We start from the raw sequence: 22,886 nt of genomic DNA, 5'->3' as shown, positions 1-22,886 counted from the left end.
AGCAGCTGTTGAAAATGCTCGCGTTGAAGGCCCCGTCAAACCAGCTTGCGTGTATTATTATTATTATTCAGCCAACTACTGGCTTGCACCGTGCACAAATATACAGCAAGCTGCCCTATCAACAGCTACGGCGTTTTTCTCTCTCCGGCCACAAAATGAACATTGCACAAATTAAATTCAGTCATGAAGACCTGCGCGACACACCGCTTCAACAATAAACGCAGAAACAAACAGCAACAAAATGTGTGGATAAAAGCGGAGCACACGCACCGTGGATGATCGTGGAAATGTCGACCTCGTGTTGCGTCCAAAGTCCAGCGGCTGCGGTTGCGGCTCTGCGGTGTGGAGCTGCTCTGCGGGCGCCGAGTCTTATGAAGGCAAGGGGTGGGGGGCCTAATCTCTCTTCCATATCTCCCAGTGTTTCGTCATGCTACCTCAGCGTGCATGCGCGCAAACGTGTGTGTGTGTGTGTGTGTGTGTGTGTTCGTCGGGAAGCCGGAGGGGAGTGACTCAAAAGTGTGATTCAAGTACATTATTGCGTTGAACTCCGAGGAAACCTATCTAGAAGGGCGTGGGTTTCACCAAGCTGATGAAGGACGAGGAGGAAGATTGGCAAATAAATAACATTTATTTGCCGCTCTCATTTCCATTCAATCAATCAAACTACATAAATAAATAAATAATTTTCTTGTTGCTTTTTTACACAAGCACGTCGCTAAAAAATAGTTCCCCCTCTGTCACTGCACACAATGCACTGTTAAAAGTCCACATGTCACAAAAAAAAACCAAGTCCCCTGCCCTCCTGTAAAACATAAAATCAATGTGCAGCCTGGACTGGATGAGTTTTTTACAGATGACAGAGGGGTCGACCTCTGCCCCAAGAAGAAGAAGAAGAAGAAGAAGAAGAAGAAGAAGAAGAAGAAGAAGAAGAAGAAGAAGAAGAAGAAGAAGGCGGCCAGCATCCATCAGCACTGCTGAACAAGTCAGTTCAATGAGATTAATGAGGAGCAGCTCATAAAGAAGGGATGTGGTTTACATTATGATCCTTCAAGGAGAGGGAGTAGATGGGCTGAGACTGGATGAAGAAGTCATTTACTGAGATGGTAGAGAGAGTTTTAGCTGCTGTGAGGTGGAGAGAAGCTTTGAAATTAAGAGTTGGCCATGGGAGGGTCAAAGGTCTGTGTGGGTGGGTGGGTACCTTACCTCACCTTAGTTTAAGCACTTGATGTTGCACCACCGTTTTAAGTTGGTCAGGGGACTCTTCAGGCAGTAAAAAGAGAAGAACAGTGAAGGCATACTTATTCAGGCTGAAGCAGGTCACACATCAGGAGTTCGGGAAAATTGAGAGATTTTTATGATCCGTCAGAGACTCTAGACATGAACATTAAAAAAAGAAAAGAAAAGAAAAGAAAAACAGGTACTGAGCAGTCTTGAATGCACTTTGTGTGGCACACCATTGAATATACCATAATGTTATCTCTTCTCATTCAATCCAGTCTGTTTAGTTTGAAAACACAATTTTTGCTTTCCCCATTCTGCCAAGCCCTCCAACTGCTGTCGTTGATGCTCCCCACAATAAAAGACATTAGCGTCATGGGCAAAAAAAGACTAATTTCACAATATAAATGACATATATCATAAATATACAAAATTAAATATAAAAAAATGATAATTTTCTTTGATTTGTTAACCATTTTATTTCTTTTAAAAAAAAACACAAGCTTGTAATCACAAATGTGTGGTGAAAGAGTTTTTTTTTTTAATGTGTATTTTTGCGGTCCCTTTTTTTTTTATATACATGTATTTTTGCCGAAACAAATTACAAGGTTTTGTGCTCGCACAGACAAGTTGAAACTAAACATCTGGAAGGACTTGAAAATTCTTTTATAGTGACCAAGAATCACATTGAACACATCAATTTGAAGGATCTGTCTGATGTTTACACAGGCCTGTGTGTGTGTGTCTCTGCCACACAGGAGGCTGTTTTCAAACGGTATGTTCTCCACTTATGAGAATAATCGAGACTTGGCGTAGTAAAGCAAATCAGGAATTCAATAGTGTTTCCACAGAGGCCATTTTGACGACAAATCTGCAACTGTTTGTGGCCAAGGAAATACAAGTTTTACATGGAGGGATGGGCAGGGGGCTGAAAATCCAAACAGTTATAACACATTATATAACTCTTAAGAGTTATATAACAATATTACTATGTACAGTTCAATAAAGAATGCAATGGAGACATGAGGCTATATAAGGGCCTCAGTTGGTTTTCTCCTCCCAGCTAGAAGGCCGTCGTCTGTCCTCACAATGTCTGAAACTCCCCCTTCCCTTCCTCACAGTGATTGGCCGACTCCGCTGAAGCGGAGCTGACCAGCTGCACGGACACCTTGTCTCCCAGAGCCTCGTTCCCCACGTAGATGTAGAGGGGCGTGTCCTCCTCAGCATCACCACCCTCCGCGTCCTCACCACCACCACCCAGCAGCTCCTCGTAGGAGGCCACGCACAGGTCGTGGTCGCGGAGGGCTTCTGGGTAATGGATGGACGCCCCGTGGATCCTGACTGAGCGGCGCACCGGGGTGAGGAAGCGGAGCTCCTGGCCGTTGAAGCGTCTCGGCTCCTGCGGCTGCCTCGGAGGTCTCCTTTCAAAAACACACACGCGCAAACATTAAAAAACAAATGCACAAACAAACAAAAAAATTGCAAATAACAATTAAACTAATTAGGATTACATAGTTGGATGACATAGTGGTTGTTGCGCTGTTGCCTCACTGCAAGAAGGTTATGGGTTCAACTCCCAGGGTCTCCTGAGACCTTTGTGTGTGGAGTTTGCATGTTCTCCCTGTGTCTGCTGGGTTCTCTCCATGTTCTCCCTGTGTCTGCTGGGTTCTCTCCAGGTTCTCCCTGTGTCTGCTGGGTTCTCTCCATGTTCTCCCTGTTTCTGGTGGGTTCTCTCCAGGTTCCCCCTGTGTCTGCTGGGTTCTCTCCATGTTCTCCCTGTGCCTGCTGGGTTCTCTCCATGTTCTCCCTGTGTCTGCTGGGTTCTCTCCAGGTTCCCCCTGTGTCTGCTGGGTTCTCTCAAGGTTCTCCAGCTTCCTCACACACTCCAAAAACAGGCATGTGAGGTAAATTAGGAAGTGTAAATTGTCCATAGGTGTGTGTGCATGTGAGTGTTTTTTTGTCTGTATGTGGCCCCAATAAAGTGGCCACTGATCCAGGGTGTCATCCTGCCTTCCTGCTACACTTCACTTCACCTGCTCAAGTGTTTTTCTCAAGAAGATCCAAGGGGAAACCCGGCCCTGTTGTTCACCTGATTCAGAGACACACACCCAGTTTCTTTTTCATAACCCATTTTGAAGTGTATTGCATTTGAACGTCAATGCAAACAACGGAGGAAAAGTTTTTCTCTCCTTTTTTACGCCATTCACGAACAACAGTTTCTCTCTTTAAACAATCAAATTGTCTTTGCAAAAATTGTGAGTCACCTCTGTTGGTTTCAGTCGTATTGCCCCTGGCCAAACCACAAGGATTCCAGAGTGTCAAATCAAAGAGCCACAGGAGTGTGTGCTAGTTTTGTTTTTTTTGCGATACGGTTACATTTATTTTGTAGCCAGACTGGTCTTGTTCAAGCAGTTGGCACTGGGCCACCAATTGCACTGTTTTGGACTGGTGTCAACGTACCCGGGAGTAGTCGTGACCTTGTACTTGACGACGGACGAGCTTCCCTTCTCGCCGCTGATGAGCGCCGTGATGGGTTTGGGTGTCGTCAAGAGACTGTTGATGATCTCTGCTGACCTTTGACCTCCTGGGCTCTGCTCCTCTGCTCCCTCAACATTCATAGATGACACTGAAACAAAATGTTAGGTTGTTGTTGTTTTGTTTTTTTACAAAAGAAAAACAATATTTTCGTTGGTGTGTGTCAGTTCATTTTGCCTTTTGTTGAACAATTAGCTTTTTGCATTCCATATTTAAATGTATATCCATAATTTCCCCATTCCATATATGTATATATATATATATATATATATATATATATATATATATATATATATATATATATATATATATATATATATATATATATATATATCTATATCTATATCTGTATATATATATATATATATATATATATATATACATATATATATATATATATTCATATTTTTATATATGGCAATTAAAGATTTTAAATATCTTGACAGTTTTGATGGAAGAGATTCTCTGAGAACGGCAGATGACTGTGTTTTTCCCAGTTGCTGTGAGGGTGAAACCAGGTGGTGAACTGGGAACACTGGTTCACCAGAAGAGTGTCTTCCATCCTGGGACAGTTGGAAGCCCCCAGGACGACAAACAGAGAGGTGGGAGCCCACAGCTGGAGCGCCGCCCTGGCTTGAAGGGGAGGCGATCAGCCAGTGGGGGGCGCTGTCCAACAACAGAATCTTGTTAACAGACCACTGAGGCTCATTTATCTAGTGTGTAATTTCAACACAGGCCACCCCACATTGATCTTCTGCATTTGGGGTGAAATTAACTAATTATATATTCATACTTTCTGATATTTAGAGATATTGGTTGCAAATGAATCTGCAATAACTGGTAAAAGAAAAAAAAAGAGACTTTGTGACATGCAGATGATTTACCGTGGAGCTCCTCCTTTTTCTTCAGAATTTCAAACACCACCGTCCGCAGTTCATCCAAAGGCTGCAAAAAAAAATAGTAGCACAAAACACTGTAAATTAACGCTAAACACTGCAAAATGTGATCTAAACTACAGGGAGCGGGTCAATAATCACTTGATTGTTAAAGCACTTTTAATCACAAGCTAGTGAAGCGCCTCGGCGTAGACATTAGTTCCACATTCAAAGATGAATGTCTGACCTCCAGCACAACGCCCACGGCTTCTTTGAACATGGGCAGAACGTCCAGGTTCCCCTCCCGCTCCATCAGACGGGCCTGACAGATCCAGAACTTGGTGAACTTCCTGGACACGGCAGGCAGCCGCGACAGGATGGGCCTCACCTGTTCTGGAGGGGAACCCTGTGGACGCAGCGAACACACACACACACACACACACACACACACACACACACACACACACACACACACACACACACACACACACACACACACACAATATGCGGCCCATTTAGCTTCTGGCCTGCTGAACTTGAAGAAAATACATTAATCGTACTGATTTGGATGTAACTTTGCTTTGGTTCATTTTCAATTGACATTTAAAGCAACATGTTTTCTACATATGCCAAGATACATTTTTACCTCCTCTGAGGTGGCTCACCAAAACACTCCATCCATCTGCTGCTGCTCTGCCTCCACATTCAAAAAAATGGGCCTACCCCTGGTTTAAAGTCTGTCCTGTGGGGGCACTGTGACCTCAGCCTACCTTCAACAAGAGTTTGTGAGCGAGTGCAAAGTAGCCCTGACCCCCCCCCCCCCCCCCTCCCCCCCCATCCCTCACGGACACTCACCTCCTCCAGTAACTTGATGCAGTCTGACAGCGATCTGTCGACGGTGCAGATGAGGGAGTCCACCTCGTCTTTCCCGGAAGGTGGAAGTGCACCTCCGGGTGGCTTGACCTGTGCTTTGACCTGCATTGGGGGGCGCTTGTAGGAAATCCCCTTGGCTTCTCGCCACTCTTTCAGCTTCCTCCTAGCATCGAGAAATACATCAGCAGGTACAGTTACAAGGTACAGTGTTCTCCTCCTCCCCAAAAATGAAACATCTGGACGGTTGTGTTCTGCTTACATTCTCTCCTCCTGGGCAGCAGTTACTTTGGCTCCCTCAGTCTGAGGCACAGCCTTGGCCGGGGTCTTTGTCGCCGTGGTAACCATGGCCGGGCGTGTATGGCTGGTGATCCTGGGAGGCCGTGGCACGGTCACTGAAGACGCTGTTCTTCTCAACCCAATTTGTGGTGGTTTGCCATTTACAAAACTCTGCCCCTTTTTGGCGTGTGTGTGAATGGATGACTTTTCTTTTACTGTGCTGGCTGCAGCAGCTGGCGCAGACCTGCGGAATCCTCCGGAGCTACTTGCTGCGACTTGGTGGGACAGTCGGGAGGAAGCGCTGACCTGCTGGGTATTTTTATTGCTTTCACGCTCAAACATCCGTCTTGTGGAGCTGTCTGTGGGCCGTCTGTCTGATTGATAGGATGCTGTCCCTCTGGCGGTGCCCTTGGCCTTATCGAGTGTAGCTGTGCAGCTGGATGTTGACTTCAGTCCATTAGTAATTCTACTTTTAAGAGGTAAAAGGGAAGGCCGAGAGTTGGGCTTGGCTTGAACCTTTGCCTCTCTATCACCTGCTGCTGCTGTTGACGAGACACCTTTGTTTCTCACTGCCTTGCTGAGAGCAGTGGGAGGTAAACTCTTCTGTGCAGCTGCAGGCCTCTTGGACACAGCGGTGGTCTGGTGACGTGACTTGTCAGCCGCTGCTGCTCTGGAGGCAGCGGTGTTGGTTGCCGGAGCAGAGTCGCGCGCTAGGCTTTGACTGGGAGTGTGTAAGAACTGTGTGAGTGCAGGAACCAGGCCAGTTCTGGTTTTAACTAGACAGCCCAGACTAATCCTGGAGCCGGCTGTGTTCATTGGACATGACCAGGCAGCGTTTGAGCCCCTGCGGAACCTGCTGGCTGATATGGGCACAGCTGTACAATCTGACTTTGATGAGGACCTCACTGACGATTGTACTCCAGTGTTTAGGCGGTTCCTCAGGTTGCTGGTTGCAGGAGCCGTGTCACTCTTCTTGAGCACAGGTTTCAGATTAGGCAGCGTGGGGCCGTTTGTTGCACGTTTAGAATGAGTCCCCTGCCACCCTGTTTGCACGCCGTCTCTGACATTCACCTTGTTGTTGACACCTAATACATTTCTGGGAGGTCTCACCGACAACTGAAATGAAGCCTTTTTCTGTCCGTGGCCAAATCTGTCAGCTGGAGTCTTGTTTTCTTTTCCGGAAACAACCTGTGAAACGGAAAGAAAGAAAGAAAGAAAGGAAGAAAGAAAGAAGAATTGAGCTCGGGAAGCGCTGCTTACAGATTTAAACCAAATCAGCAGTTTAATCATCCAGTCTGGTGTAAACCCACCTCTGCTTTAGAAGAAAGGGGCTTCTTCAGTGCAGAGTCACCGCGGAGGTACGACGACCTGGAATGTAAAATGTTGAGTCAATCTACAGACTGACAGGACGCACTGCAAGATGTCAGACTAGTTTTTTCTTGTCCTTACTTCGGGTTGGAGTCTTTCAGCTTCCCCTTGGCTGTTAGATATTCCGTGAGCTTCTGCTTTCGCAGTTCTGTGAGAAGAATTAATTAATACAAGGAAGAGCTGGTCAGCCACCTGTTTCTGCATTGGATAAACAGCAACTAAACCATGTTAAAGCTGAATTTAAAATGTACACAATGTACTATTAACTGTGTATTTTATAAATACAGCCACACAAGTAGAATTACGAAAGAACATTAGTATAGCCACGTCTGTTTTGGTGGCCACATTTACTTTAATCAATACATCTCTTAGGGTCTAGATCAGGTATGGGAAAACTACGGCCCGGCGGCCATATGCAGCCCATTAAGCTTTTTAATTCGGCCAGTCGAACTTAAAGACATAATATTTAATAGTCAGTCAGTCAGTCGGTCATAAAATAGCTGTATTTCATCCATGTATCCAGTGTTTTCAGTCATTACCGTGAATGACTCTGAATACAATGGGGCTTCAAAAGACAGTGATTTTGTTGCAACTTTGCTTTAATTCATTTACAATTGGCATTAAATATAAATGATATGTTTTCTACAGATCCCTAATACATATTTATAGGCCCCGCTGTCACATTTCAGAACCCTTTGAGGCCCACCAGTCTAACAGTTTGCCCACCCCTGGTCTGGACACAAATGATGACTCAAGAGACGAAATGAGTGTAGCAACAGAGCAGACGATTTCAAAATATAAAGACATTCACACTTCATCGTGATTCATTATCAGTGTGTGGCTGAACAATCTCTAAAACGAACTAGCGGTGGCATCGCCAGTGAAATGTCATCGCGCTGCGTCTCGTTCACAAATATCTGTGTCTTTCTACTATTTTCTAAAGAGCCAGAAATGTATCATTATAATAACATGATTGTAACTTGCGCTGCGTTCAACAGTCGCGTTCTCTGTATAGATGACCCCGCGGTGCTAGCAGCTCAGCTAGCGGAGCGCGAGCACAGTCAGCTCAGCACGGCCATTCCACAAACTCGCTCACCTCTTCTGGACAGCAAAGCGACGCTCTCCCCTTCTTCCATGCTTCCAAAGTGTCCGATTCCACTTTCCTCTTGCGACTTGATGCCGCTGAGCGACAAAACAACCGCCTGGTTCTCAGCTGCTCGACACACAGCAGCACAACAAGTCGTTACGAGCCGCCGGAGGTCGAGCGCATCTTGTTTTGAAATTCCCGCCTACTCTTTCTTCTTCGTCTTTTTTGTTTTGTTTTGTTTTAGGCGGGTGGCAACCAACTTCATCGGCGCATTAGTGCCATCTACTGCTTTGGTGGTGGAGTGTGGGACAGAGAAACCGCTTTCACACTGCACTGAGGGATGTTTTCCCATGATGTGTAATGTTGCGTTTAGGGCTGTGTGTGTGCAGATTGTTCCGTCTCACACTTTTGTCAGCTCTCCACTCGTATCTCCTTCGACATCTCATCACATTTAATATCTTCTTACAGTTTTTGTTCTATATGATTAACACGTTCAATATCACAGAGGCGCAACATTCAGAACGTCCTTGGTGCTTGCCTTTTTATAGGAAAATTTTGATTAAATAACTCAGAATGCATTTAGCTTTATCAAAATGTACTGTGTGTTTCATTTTTCTTTAAAAAAAAAAAAAAAAAAAAGTGTATTTCGTAATAACACACAAATTCAACTGTAGTTGATAGTCTTTATTCAGGAGTCACTTCAAAGCGTTTAAATAATTCACATAAACAAATTTTTTACAAAAAATGAATAAATAGATAAATTAATCAAAGATTTTAAAACATCAACAGCATGTCATATCATTCAGCACAAAAGATACCCAGTCAACAGCAGACAGTAAAACACTACTATCTTGTGTTGAAACTTTGCTATGTCAATACACTGTATTTCACTCTCTGTACTCGGTACATACAGTAAATAGATGCTCTACAGAACGTACAAAAGTCGTTCGTGCTCAGAGGCAGTGCTTTCATCAAAAACATGTCATTTGGCGTTCATTATATTTTCAATTATAAATATTAAATACATAAATTTCAGTTCGATTAAATAATTGAAATGTAAGCGTGTAAACCTGTTTTGAAAAGACTTAAGAAAAGGTTCACAGTTGACGTTCACATCCGGAGTTCTTGTTCAGTTGCTCGAAGACCAAGCTGCGGTAGCGAGGCGCGCTGTCTTGGCACAGCTCCACCGGTCGGTTGTTCTCCAGGGCCGTGCTGATGTAGAAGTCACTGTAGCGCACAGACACCAAGGTGCTGATGTTCACTCCAGTGACAGTTTTGTAAAAGAGAAATCTATTCAGGTCACTGTTGGAACTGATCCTCTGCAGACTGTCTTTGTCCTCCACCAGCTGGTCAACAGAGCAAAAAAGAGAAAGGTCAAAGTGGTAAATCTATACTTTTAGAAACTTTCACAAGTAAACAAGGAAAACCCTTGATTTAAAAGTAATACTGGCATTGTACAGCAGGTGAAAATCCCTGTGAAAAAATTCATTTTTATTCATTGCTGCTCATTTGGATGGTAACGTGTGGTCATTCATTCTTTTCTGAACCTGAGGGATGAGATAATGTGACAATCGCAGAGTCAGGGCTTTACCTCCACGCGCAGTGTTGGAACTTCCCCATCCTTGTGGCAAGACAGGAAGTAGTTGGTGTTCCTGATGCCCAGAGCAACGATCTGGGTCTCAACAGGAGGCGCTGGGTGCACGTACGTCGACATGCTCATGTGAGCTGAGGCGAGAACGTAGAACAAAGTTTAACTGATTGATTGAAATGTCCTCGAAACGTTGGGCTTTTCGAGTGCACTCTCTGTACTTTTTGCTCTCGCTAGGAGCGCACTAGGTTTACAGTGGGAATAAAGCTAACATTCTGAAACAGCTGCAACATCTGTCACATTTTACAACCCATTGTAGCCCACCAGTCAAATAGTTTGCCGCCCACTGGACTACACTCTAATCCCAGTGCGGTCAAAATGCTCCACTGATCGTGACAATAATAATTGTGATGGCTTCAATTACCTCTGCAGGTGTCGGCGCCTCCCTGCAGGATGATTGCGTTGAGCTCCATGTTGTTGGGGACCCAGTACAAACTCTTGTTTTCTGTGTCGTTCACCATGCACAAGCTCTCTTCTGTCTTGATGTACTCTTGTGTTGGAGCTGCTGTGGTCTCAAACACTACGCGCTCTGAGGGACCAATCAACCACCGTCCATTAGCTCTGTTCATCCCAACACTTTTTTTTTTTTTTTTTTTTTGTTTAAACACAATTTTCTTTAGCTTACCTTCAATGATGCTCTCCCGCATGAAGCTGAGCAGCTCTTCATCTCTGAACTCAAACATGTCGGCCGCCTTCAGTCTCTCCATGGCGATGATCAGGTTGACCACGCTCCTCATTTTTGGTGGATGGTGGATGATCTCCATGTCCAGGCCCTTGGACATCTTCATGCTCCACTTGTTCTGTGATTCCATGTTGCTGTTGTTTTGTTTAGGATCTATAGAAAAGACAGACATTCCATCAACAAGAATCTATGCAGCTTTACCCCTGAGGATAATGTTCACCTATAAGTGCTCCCTGGATTTAAAGAGGACACCAGTCTGAGGAGATCTACCTTCTAGAGGGGATCAGAGGTTCACTGCTGCTTGTCTCTGAGCTCTTGTCCACGTTGTGAGTCCCTCTGATGCTTGTCACATTTTTATGGTCTTTGCAGGGAAATTACCCGCCTCAGACAGGAAGTGGGAAGGTCCGCGCCACTGCTCTCACTTGTGAGCTGCCATGATTATGAAACACTGTACTTCCTGCTCATACAAAGCCATCAGGTTTCACGATTGCGACAGAAGGTGATGCCACTGACAATAGCGCTCAGCCTCGAGGAAGGAGTGTGCAACAATTAACACATTACTTTTTGAACACATAATTGTTATGACAATATTTCACATTAGGGTGAAATGGGTGGTCACATAACATGACAGGTACAAGTATATGGCTGCTTTTGAGGTCTAGTGCCAAAGATTTGATCCAGAAAGCATCTTGCTAGCACTGTTAGTGTGGATGCCTGTTTTTCTGTCGTCCCACCTGATCTCATATCTTTCTTAAACCTGCTGTGACACACATTGGTTGCGCATTCGAATAACACACGGAAAACAAAAACGTCTTCAATGTTAAAATGCATTCATGCAACATCCAGTTACTACAAAGCAAAAGGTAAAGAGTGCGCTCATTGTGCTGAAGTGGTGGAACAGCACTCGCAGTCCGATTCATGGTGTCACTCATAAATCCAATAAATTCAGTCTCAAACCAGTTGATCACAGCATCTGGTGAACTCGGGGTGGACTGGGACCCAAAGCAATGGAGAGAAGAAATACTGCCGATACCAACCGTACTAGGTTAAATTATAACAGTACTATTACTACTACTAAATATTAACAATAATGATAATAAAAAGGAAGAAGAAGAACTGTTTTATTATTGGTTTGACAGTCAGCATTCACCATTTAAAAGCTCGTCAAGACACAATGAAATTCACAGCCAGAAATGTATTGTTTCTTTTTTTATTCTACAGGGGAAAATTCCACAAGCCACAGTTGGCATGTTTGTGGTAAAGTTGCGCAATTGCTTCATCATCATTATCATTTCTTCACTTCCTCATTCAGGTATTCCTTTTTAAGGGAAAAGCAGGGCGGAGTCAAGAGTCTGGTGCAGGATTCAGCCCACATTCACCTGCATTGAGAGCCACAGGCTTGACTAATAGTCGTTGAATTGCACACTAAAAACAGACCATGTACATTTATTTTAAACTAATTTTTCTCATTTTGCCTGACAGGGTTTTTTAAAAGCAGCAGGTTCACAGCTGTCAGGCTCCTGAAATATTTTCATTTTGAGCACGTAGTTATTATGATTGATGTGAAAACTTTAATGTTTACAACAAAGCACTAAAACCAGAAGACCGACTCTGTTGGCTATAGGAAGGAGGAAGAGAACGATGTCATGACTTTCAATTTTATTCTCAATAAAGTATATACTCGTGTGTGTGTGTGTGTGTGTGTGTGTGTGTGTGTGTTATTTGAGTGTGCACGTGTTTGTGAGGGTGTGTGTGTTGTTTGCGTGTGCACGTTTGTGAGGGTGTGTTTCTGCCAAGCTGTTGCTTGAGGCCCACGCAGTTGGTGCTGACTAATGCCCTCTTCAATGCAGGCAGCAGGAAGCGGGAAAGGCATGAAGAATCACAACACAACCCACGGAAGCATTGGTTGGTTGGACACTATGAAACAGCAGCACGTCCGGTATGAGCAGAGAATGCAGTTGGATTTGAAGTCACTCAGAGACACACCTGCCACTCTGCGTTGGTAAAGCTGTGAGCTGTCTGACCGACATTCCCTCACCTACATCCACCACAGAGCAGCTGAGTGTCTGGCGCTCAGCTGTCTGCACTTCCTTGTCTGAACGACACACGACTTGATTGATTGATTGATTGATCTGTTTATTTGAGTGTCAAACATCCTGATTGCAGCCCAGACCTCATGGGCTCTTTAGACACTGATCAATACATTGGTCAGTAATATTCCCACAATTATGTCCACGACAGTCATGTGACTTCAGAAGAAAAAAAAAAGCAGAAAGTAACACAACCGTGAAAATTAGCGGTACATACAAACCAAACAACTTGTCAGATGGGATCCAAAATACTCTGTCGCCATTACCAGCATTTTCTATTAATTCAGCCAGAGCACACACCTAATTTTCAAGCAACCAGCACACAATCTCCCCTTTATGTTTCCACAGTAAATCAGGGTCTTCTTCAGCTGAATTGATTCAAAAAGGGCGACACAGTGGCGCAGTGGTTAGCGCTGCCGCCTCACAGCAAGAAGGTCGTGGGTTCGATTCCGGGGCCTGGACCTGGGACCTTTCTGTGTGGAGTTTGCATGTTCTTGCTGTGTCTGCGTGGGTTCTCTCCGGGTGCTCTGGCTTCCTCCCACACTCCAAAAACATGCATGTGAGGTCAATTGAACATTCTAAATTGTCCGTAGGTGTGCATGTGAGTGTGAATGGTTGTTTGTTTCTATGTGGCCCTGCTGATGAACTGGCGACTTGTCCAGGGTGTCACCCTGCCTTTGCCCTAAGACAGCTGGGATAGGCTCCAGCAGACCCCCGTGACCCTGAATAGGAATAAGTGAGTATAGAAGATGGATGGATGGATGGATGATTCAAAAAGAGAATTTTCTAAATTGCAATACAAAGGACAGTGAAATGAGTTCATCTTCCACCAACCCGGAGATCACAAAATTCACACTTCTACTGCCATAGGTCAAAGGTCACTGAGCTACCTCTGCCTTCACTGTGAACTAAAGGAAACAAAAGGTTCTGTAACATCATCATCATTCTTAAACTAAACTTAAGCTTTGGCTTTTTCCATACTGTTCTTCTCCATATTTTCAAAAAAGTCTTTGTCTGGCAAAATTAATATTAGAGTGCAAATGATTTCGGAGCATTATATGCAGGCCAGAGGCAGACAATATTTCAGAAAGCTCCTTAACCTGGGGCTGATGGTGTGCTCGGTCCCAATTCAAAATCTTTCTAGTTATCCCATATTAAAAAAAGGTTTCAAGGTGGGCACACCACACAGTGGAAGAAGGAAGCAGTCACTTGCCTTTTAGAATGAGGAAATAATCAAAAACGGAAGTATTTCCTATCCACAACAAAATGTGTGAATGCTTTTGTCTGAACAAGTCACTGTTACCTGAGACATATTTCATCATGTCTTTCCCAACAGCAGCTTTTGCCAAATCCGCTCAATTGAATAGAACATGGGTTGTCCTCGTACCTGCAGAACCGGTGCGGCAGGCAAAATTCCCAGTGACGTCAGAGGGATGGAGTGGAGCCGCAGTGAGTCCAACTTGGTTCTGCCCACTTCCCTAAAATGGGCTTAACTTCCCTAAACATGTCCTTTAAACCTGCCACACTGGCGGCAGTTGAAACCATGGCGAGTGTTTCATCATCGCCCCCATGTGTCATATTCTGGTTGTTGTGTGGCCGAGTGTGGAAATGGCCCTCGTAAATACCAAACAGCCACTCAGTAGAACAGAGCAATAAAGGATTTGGTACACCTAAAAAATTGAAACAACAACAAAACAAATTAAAGAAAGGCGCACGGAGGTAAGGTGATCACAGAACTGGAAGAAAATATATTCTATTCATAAGTGGTGTGACAATTCGACATCAGAGGGACGGAGCACCTTAGAAGGTCTGGAGATGAAACCAGACTGAGATGGTTTGGATGTGTCCAGAGGAGGAACAGAGGAGATCTGAGGAGGAGGCCGAGGTGGGAAGTGGGAGGGAGGAGGAGGAGGAGGAGGAGCAGGTGATGGAGGAGAAGTAAGAGTAGAAGAATAAGGAGTAGGAAGAGGGAAGAGGAGGAGAAGTAAGAGGAGGTGCAGGAGAAGAAGGAGGAGGATCAGAGAGGAGATTTCTGGATGAAGTGAGGCAAGACATGAAGTGAGTGAGTGTGAGAGAGAAGTGGACGCAGAAGAGTGAATCTTATTTCTTTGTTTGCTCGATTCCTCTTTGCATGAACCTCATCTTTCTCTTCATTTCTCCAAACATAGTTTATACTTCCACACACAGACACACAACATGACCTATTATTTTTTTGGACCTCTGCTCTCTCTGAACTAAAAGATTTTGGGTTGAAATAAAAAGAAAAAAAAAACTAAAAACAAAATAACAATAATCTGGAAATCTGGTTGCTCCGTAGCCCACGCAGAAACACGTCACCGTGGCTGGAGTGTCACTGCAGTACTTAGAAGGGCAGGAGAGACTCAGTGAGTCAAGCAGCAGATACTGATAACAGCCTGCATTCCTCAAGAGATTAGTTGAAGATTAGACAACCAGTGTTGACTCAACACGGATGTCTTACATCAGCAAATATGTATATATATGTATGTGTGTATATATATATATATATATATATATATGTATGTGTGTGTATATATATATATACATATATATACATATATACATATATATACATATATATATACATATATATATATATATATATATATATATATATATATATATATATATATATATATATATATATATATATACATATATATACATATACACACACCTGTATATATGTACATATATATATATATACATATATATATATATATATACATATATATATATATACATATATATATATATATATATATATATGTATATATATATATATGTATATATATATATATATATATATATATATATATATATATATATATATATATAAATGCATACATATATACATACAGTAAATCAGTCTGAAGTGTGAAGCTTAATAAGCAACTTCTGTCCATCAACCCTGCTGTTGCTTTAAGGGAAAGAGATAACAGAACCCACGGGCACACACACGCACACACGCACACACACACACAGGTTGTGAAATCTGGTTTGTAACAGAATTGCGGACAGATTGCAAAGTCTGTGGATGAGTAAAGTCTGGACATTTGAGGAGAAACATTAGGTCTGTTTTTAATTACGACAGCTGGAAGAAGCTCCAGCAGAGCCCCAGTGCAGGAGGATGGATGGATGGAATAGAATTCTTTATTGTCATTATACAGGAGGACAACTGAATTTAAAAGCGTCTTCCTTCGGTGCATTTGTATTCATTAAAAAAATCAATAAATACTAAAAACCATATTAAAAAGACACATTCCACATCCATAACATTCACATTTTGCAGTTATTGTCATGTTATTCCATGGATGGATGGATGGATCCATGTCTCTAATCACATCATATTCCCAGTCAGTGACAGGCGACTTTGGCTCGATACTGGAGGATGTAATGGAATGTGGAAGACGGTCCAGCAGTGTTTCTATGAGCGAGAGCTGCAGGGAAGTCTGTTTAGTTTCTTTCAAAACAAGAATAAAAAATAGTCAATGTTTAACAAGTAGCCAATAAAAGGAGTCTAACTGTCACCTTGGAAGTCCCAGCCTCTCCCACCTGCTGCTTCGTCACCTGGACCACATTCCTGAAGTTGTGCAACTTAAATGAAACTTGATAACATTTCTCTCTCTCTCCGCAACATACTTTGGAACGTTGACCACCCCCCACCCCGCTCTCCTTTGCACTGTGAACTTGTGTTGTTGCACCATTATTATTTTTATATAGTTTGATATGATACTGTTTTCGTCTATAATTTGGTTCATTCTTGCTGTCATGTGTGGCTGCTGCCAAACACTGACTTTGGCAGTTAATGTTGGTGACGATAGGGGCGACTGTCGCTCAGGAGGTAGAGCGGGTTGTCCAATGACCGATTGGTGGTTCAAATCCCGCTCCATCCAAGTCTGTCGTTGTGTCCTTGGGCAAGACACTTAACCCTAAATTGCTCCCATTGGGACTGGCAGCACCTTGCGTGGCAGGAGCCACCTATGGGAGTACGAGTGTGAGTACATGGGTGAATGAGAAGCCTTTGTAAAGCTTTGGGGTACCATGTGTATGGACGCTATATAAGTGTAGTCCATTTACCATTTAAAGGAACTGAATTGACCAATTGAATGGGAACGTGGTGACACGAGGTCCATGTAGGCTAACCGGGCAATAGATCCACATTTCTGCAAAAATCCACAGAACATGTGGTGGAAAAAGGGATGAGGAGAAAGAGAAGTGCAGTTGGCTGGGATTTGTAGTCCCACCAGCGACTTCATCATCCACCATACGTTTTTTTTCTTCTTCTACCCTTCCAAAGCAAGTTTTAAACAAGAAAATTAGGAAATATCTTTTTTTTTTTTTTTTTTTTTTTTTTAAAATCAAATCAATAATCTAAATGTCATCACAGTTTTGTTTTTCGGAGTAGAGCCGCTGCTCCTCCGCATCGAGAGGGGCCAGCTGAGGTGGCTTGGGCATCTGTTCCGGATGCCTCCTGGACGCCTCCCTGTTCCGGGCATGTCCCACCGGGAGGAGGCCTCGGGGAAGACCCAGGACACGCTGGAGGGACTATGTCTCCCGGCTGGCCTGGGAACGCCTTGGGGTCCCACCGGATGAGCTGGAGGAGGTGACTGGGGCCAGGGAGGTCTGGGCATCTCTGCTAAGGCTGCTGCCCCCGTGACCCGACCCCGGATAAGCGGAGGAAGAAGAAGAAGAAGAAGAAGAAGAAGAAGAAGAAGAAGAAGAAGAAGTTTTGTTTGTGGTCATTCAGCCCACATTACTGAGAAAAACAATTGTGTCAGACGTGAGTCTTGTTCTTTTTAATGACGCGTGAAGTCACGATATTCAGGCTTTTCCCACAGTGTGAAAAGAACCAGGAAATTCTCCAAGAGTCACACTTCATGACAGAAAAGCGCTTGACTTCCCAGAGAGAGGGAAGTGAAGGCGCAGCCTTCCCTCTTTCATGTTTTCTGCTTTCTGTTGGCGACGGTTGGTCGCTTGCCGAGGAGCGAAGAGAGAAGGAAGCACAAGACCACAGACCTTCCAGTAAAAAAAAATCAAAAAAACAAAACAAAATACAGTTTTATTTTAACAAAACACGACTCTGTTGAAACATCGTCACAGTAGGAACTTAGTGATTTTTGAAACTGTCAGTGTTGTTGAGTTAGAATGTCACTGTGTAGATACGAAAAAATGCCTCACAGCGTCCCGTCGTGGTGCGCTTCTTCCCTCGTCCACGTCCAACCTTTTTCCCAGGATCCCTTTTTTTCCCCCCACAACAGGGACAGACGACAAGGATGTGGCCTGGTATCACCTCCCGGTGTGCCAACGTAAGGGAAAATAAAATAAAGAAAGCAGCGAGTTGTTGGAGCACCCGTGATCACCCCACAGAGCCAACCAGAGAGCAGAAGAGCAGCAGCAGCAACAACCGTCTCTTTGGTGTGAAGTAACAACATGACAACAGGTCATTGACTTTTGCTTTTAAAAGAAAAAAGGAAAAAAAGAAAAAGGCATTAAGGACAAAAAATGTAGGAGTAAATCATGATTTACAAGGTCGGCGATCGGATTTGCTTTCCTTTAAAATAATCTTAACAATGTTGGTACAGTAGAAGAGAAATGGAGTGTGAGCATCGTCGTTACAAAAACAACTGGAGCAACAACACGAGCAAAGAACCGTCGTCATGTGGCAAAGCTTTGCTCGACATCATCGTTCGACACCGTCACTGATTCCCCTCATGGATTTACAAAAGAAATCAAAAGTGAAGCAAACACAATCACTGGATGCAAGATAACATCTTAAAAATCGCACAATGAGGCACAAGATAAAAAGTCTCCCACCCAGACAACACGCACGCACGTACACACACGCACACACACACACACACACCAATCTCAATAAATAAACATCAGATTTCTATCATTATTTTCTCATCAGAGTGTGTCGCTCTTTTGGTTTCCAACAAAAGTCTGGTAATGGCCCAGTTTGGTCTCACACACACACACCGACACACACACAGACAAAGCCTCTGCTCCTGAAACATTCCCCACCTGCCTAAAAACAGATTTGCGCAGATTTTGCTCTTTAAAATCTGAAAAAATTCCCATTGCATCTTTTCAGGAGGATTAAAAAAATGACCAAAAACAAACAAAAAAAGAGAAAGAAGATAAGAGGAGAAACCAAAAGACGCCCCCCCCCCACCCTTCTCCCCCCCCACTCCCGCCTCTCCCGGAGGTTTTCGTACCCGACACATTTGACCGAACACATTCATGACTTTGATTGATTGTCTTGATCACGACGCTGCAAAAATCCCTCCAACAATTCAAGGAGGAAAAAGGCTCTGGACTGCTCACACCTGCTATGCACACTAGGAAAATAGAAAGATATATATGTATATAAATATGCATATACATATATGTATATTATATATATGTATGTGTATTATATGTGTGTATGTACATATGTGTATGTATATGCATATGTGTATATATACACACAAACATATACATACACACACATATATATATATAATATACACATACATGTATATAATATACATATATGTATACGTATACATGCATGCATACATGCATGCATATATATATATATATATATATATATATATATATATATATATATATATATATACATATATATATATAAATATACATATATATACATATATATATATACGTATATACATATACACATATACATATATACATATACACATATACATATATACATATATATATATACATATATATATATACATATATATATATATATATACATACATATATATACATACATATATATACATACATATATACATACATATATAGGTATATATATATATAGATATATATATATACATATATATATATATATATAGATATACATATATACATATATACATATATATATACATATATACATATATATATATATATATATAAACATATATACATAAATACATATATACATATATATATATATATGTTGTGTGTGTGTTTATATACACACATACAGAAATCCTCTCAAAGCGCCCCTCCTCCTCTGAATGAAACACAAACAGGAAGTGAATGTGTGAATGTCTTGTCTCTGTGGTGTATCAATAAATAGTCACTATCAACATATATGACTGTGTCTGAGCTGCTGACATGACGACGTGCTCTTTGTCTTCTAGCTGTATGGATGGGTGGGTTGGGGTGGGGGGCGTGGGTGGGGGAAGAGGGGCGGAGTCTCCCTGAGTCTGATGAGGGACAGCCAATAGGAAGGGAAGGCTGGCGGTGGTGTTTAATTCCCATGTATTGACACACATGGCTCGTCTCTTTAGGGCTTGTCCCCTGTGCAAAGGCACACACACACACACACACACACACACACACACACACACACACACACACACACACACACACACACACACACACACACACACACCCCTCCCCTCCTCAGCATACATTTGGTTGAAGTAGTGCACACATGGAAACATATGGATGTGGGCAGGGCAGGGGGCGGGGCCAAGGGGTCAAGGGTCAAACGCTGTTCTCCAGTCTGCTGCTGCTGTTGTTGTTGTTGTTGGCCAGGTGCGGTGAGTTGTGCTCGTTGATGAGAAGAAGGGTGGTCTCGTCCGGCCCATTCTCCGTCAGCGTGGCTCCGCCCCCAAAGTCTAGGATGGTGGAGGGTGTGACGGTGGGCATGGCCTGATCCAGGCGATCCAAGTTGTGGCTGCTCTCCGGCGACTGAGGAGTGCTGTCCAACCGAGACGTCATCAGACCGTTCTGGTACTGAGCCCGCGTGATCTGGAGGAGTAAGGGGACGAGGAGGAGGAGGAGGAGGAGGAAGAGTGTCATACTGACGGTAATATAAGGCGTATTAATTTAGGCTGGACTAAGTCACTGATGATCACTGTCAGTGAACAGGGTTTGAACTTGTGGGGCTACTCCAGGCTACTCACCTTGACAAACTGAAGGTCGCTGAGGGCTCTGACGTAGAAGTCGGGTGTGTACTGTTGCAGTGGCAGGGTGCTGTTAAGCTGAGTGTTGCTGCCGCTGACTGACAACGAGTCGCTGCGCTCGGCGCCGCTCAGCGAGGCCGTGCGGTTCAGACCGCTCAGGTGGGAGGGCGAGCGGAACTCTGTGGAGACAAACACACACACACACACACACACACACACACACACACACACACACACACACACACACACACACACACACACACACACACACACACACAGAAAACACATCAGTGGCCGTGTTGAAAATGTGCTGCCACACAAAAGAATGAACAACGTAAAGACAGACAGAGGAAGAGAGGACACGATGCTCGAAGCAGGCGAATATTAGAGAGATTAAGGTGAGAAAATGGTTATGATGATGATGTAGGCGCCTAAAAGTACATTTCAATTAAATGAGAATATTGATCATTTATGTTCAGGACAATTTGTTTTATTTTAATTAAAATGATAACTTTAAGAAGAAGGCTTTTATTTTGAAAGGTGCAAAAGGTATAAAATAAAAGTTGATTTGATGATGATGATGATGATGATGATGATGATGATGATGATGATGATGAGTGCTCAGAGTATCAATGAAAGAACTGAATGACAGTGTTTACATGGCCAGAGGGTATTGGCTAACGCAGAGTAGTTTCCAAGAAACCTGTGACCTCCTCTGCGGTGACTTTCACATACCGGCAGGCACAAACGCACAAAAATTTCCAGGAGACGATGAGGCAGTGACTCATTTATTGGTTGCGTGCCTGCGTGTGTGTGTGGGGGGGGGGAGGCCTGGCTTCACACACACCAGCATGCAAACACAACTACTGTTCAGAAAGATGCAGAGGAGTGAAGGATGCAAACACACACTGAGGCCTCGTCACACAACACTGAGCTTCTTTTCTTTTACACTTTACTACTCTACTTTATTACTATAAAAAAAAAACAATATAGCACGAATTAGAAACACTTATTGCTAATTAGTGCTATGTATATCGTGCTGTTCTTAGATTGTTAGTTACAGAAAAAATAAACTCAACGACATCAGTCTTCAACAACCAGCTAAAGCAGTGTTTTTCAACCACTGTGCTGCGGCCACACTAGGGCACCGTGAGATAATGTCAGATGTATTGTGAAAAATTATCCAATTTTACTTAATTAGTCTCAAGGAAATAATCACATAACGTTGTGGAGTGACTTTAAAAGGTACTTTAAAATGAATGTGAGCCTGTATTTCAGTTACAGTATGTGAGCATGTAACCAGGTTTCACACTGAGTGAGTATGAATATATTAAGAGATTATATTGTCATTATTAGGCCAAATTTATAATTTATGAATTTGTCATTTTTTAAATAATATTTTTAGTTGGTGGTGTGCCATGGGACCTTTCCAATGTAAATAAAAATGTGCCTTGGCTCAAAAAAGTTGAAAAACACGGAGCTAAACGATGACATTCACACAGAACTTAGAACAAACTAAGTGATTGGAAATTTTCCACCCGGAGAACCAAGAGCAATTCAATGAAAAATCATGACGATATTTTCAGAGAAAAAAACAAAAAAAAAACACAAAACTCAGACTCTGAGTCATGGTTAACTTTTTTTCACCTTGGAACGATTCCCATTCTCACCTCTGAATCTCTAATCATTTGTTATTTTCCACCATGACTAACTTTGTGGCCATCATCAAGCAACCTCCTCCAACCCCGGCAAAAAATAAAATAAAATAAAAATGACACGTCCTGAATTTGAGTAAATGAGACCATAAAACTTCTGTAGCTTCACTGTTCACGACACACACACACACGACACAACATGCTTCTTTACCAGCCTCCGTTATTACCAGTGGTTGTAAGTCTTCCAGCAGGGGGCCTCAGTGACTCATAGGAAACTGTTTTCCCTGCACGCATGTGTTAGCAGGGCTGGTTAATCTCAGATCAACTACCACCACCACTACTCTGCTGTTGTTAGCACTCACTAACTAATGACGCCATCTGTGTTATTTCAGCTGTAATACAGTTTTTTTTTTAGATCCAGCAGGCATCATAAAGGCAGTGGATTTCACTTTCCTGGGTCGCTTCTGCTCCATATTTCCGCTCCAGATGTGTTGTTCCCACTGACTACTGGAACCGCCGAGAGACAAACATTTCAACGCTTGAACCAGACTCCAAACGCTATTATGTACTTCTATAATGTACTCCTACTACTGTCAATTTTTAATTTGAACAGCGATAGAAAAA

The 22,886-nt window shown here is 43.1% G+C and overlaps 3 protein-coding genes and 1 long non-coding RNA gene across 5 annotated transcripts in view; 1 reads left to right on the top strand and 3 right to left on the bottom strand.

Moving 5' to 3' along the window:
* Positions 1-2,302: 2,302 nt before the first annotated feature.
* ckap2l (cytoskeleton associated protein 2-like) lies at positions 2,303-8,443 on the bottom strand. The gene is made up of 9 exons (XM_076047260.1): positions 8,242-8,443; positions 7,227-7,293; positions 7,088-7,145; positions 5,761-6,965; positions 5,484-5,664; positions 4,876-5,034; positions 4,638-4,698; positions 3,679-3,844; positions 2,303-2,639 (listed from the first exon to the last, which is right to left on the bottom strand). Exons 1-9 carry the CDS (start codon positions 8,279-8,281, stop codon positions 2,303-2,305), a joined length of 2,274 nt encoding a protein of 757 aa, XP_075903375.1. The 5' UTR covers positions 8,282-8,443.
* A 458-nt stretch (positions 8,444-8,901) lies between these two features.
* Positions 8,902-10,937, bottom strand: LOC142902310 (interleukin-1 beta-like). 2 transcript variants are annotated; one of them, XM_076047266.1, is made up of 5 exons: positions 10,833-10,937; positions 10,506-10,715; positions 10,245-10,409; positions 9,824-9,957; positions 8,902-9,578 (listed from the first exon to the last, which is right to left on the bottom strand). In XM_076047266.1, the coding sequence occupies exons 2-5, from the start codon at positions 10,690-10,692 to the stop codon at positions 9,330-9,332; spliced, it is 735 nt and encodes a 244-aa protein (XP_075903381.1). In that variant the 5' UTR covers positions 10,693-10,715; positions 10,833-10,937; the 3' UTR covers positions 8,902-9,329. The 2 variants fall into 2 exon arrangements, with proteins under 2 accessions (XP_075903381.1, XP_075903382.1); XM_076047267.1 differs by having other exon boundaries at positions 10,837-10,896.
* A 4,574-nt stretch (positions 10,938-15,511) lies between these two features.
* LOC142902086 (uncharacterized) lies at positions 15,512-18,791 on the top strand. Its single transcript, XR_012929045.1, has 2 exons — positions 15,512-16,083; positions 16,117-18,791. It is a non-coding gene; the product is annotated as an uncharacterized LOC142902086 (long non-coding RNA).
* Positions 18,792-19,741: 950 nt separating this feature from the next.
* Positions 19,742-22,886, bottom strand: part of LOC142902085 (metal transporter CNNM4) — a 29,753-nt gene continuing 26,608 nt past the window's right edge. The window contains exons 6-7 of the mRNA XM_076046904.1: positions 20,608-20,786; positions 19,742-20,452 (exon numbers count right to left, since the gene is read on the bottom strand). Of these exons, the coding sequence (XP_075903019.1) occupies positions 20,186-20,452; positions 20,608-20,786 (446 nt within the window). The 3' untranslated portion in view covers positions 19,742-20,185. The remainder of the gene's footprint in view (positions 20,453-20,607; positions 20,787-22,886) is intronic.

This window comes from Nelusetta ayraudi, unplaced genomic scaffold (assembly GCF_046127955.1).
Source record: "Nelusetta ayraudi isolate G7.1 ecotype Tasmania unplaced genomic scaffold, CSIRO-AGI_Nayr_v1 ptg000092l, whole genome shotgun sequence".
In the NCBI taxonomy this organism is placed as follows: domain Eukaryota; kingdom Metazoa; phylum Chordata; class Actinopteri; order Tetraodontiformes; family Monacanthidae; genus Nelusetta; species Nelusetta ayraudi.
The sequence above is the reverse complement of the archived record's forward strand: the minus strand, read 5'-3'. Positions and strand labels throughout refer to the sequence as shown.

Coding starts and splice junctions, on each gene's coding strand:
- ckap2l (XM_076047260.1), bottom strand. CDS start 8,281: ATGGAAGAAGGGGAGAGCGTCGCTTTGCTGTCCAGAAGAG. Junction 5,035..5,483: donor GCATCAAGTTACTGGAGGAG/GTGAGTGTCCGT, acceptor CTGCGTCCACAG/GGTTCCCCTCCAGAACAGGT. Junction 3,845..4,637: donor GAAAAAGGAGGAGCTCCACG/GTAAATCATCTG, acceptor ATTTTGTTTCAG/TGTCATCTATGAATGTTGAG.
- LOC142902310 (XM_076047266.1), bottom strand. CDS start 10,692: ATGGAATCACAGAACAAGTGGAGCATGAAGATGTCCAAGGGCCTGGAC. Junction 10,410..10,505: donor GCGGGAGAGCATCATTGAAG/GTAAGCTAAAGA, acceptor TTGGTCCCTCAG/AGCGCGTAGTGTTTGAGACC. Junction 9,579..9,823: donor TTCCAACACTGCGCGTGGAG/GTAAAGCCCTGA, acceptor TCTGTTGACCAG/CTGGTGGAGGACAAAGACAG.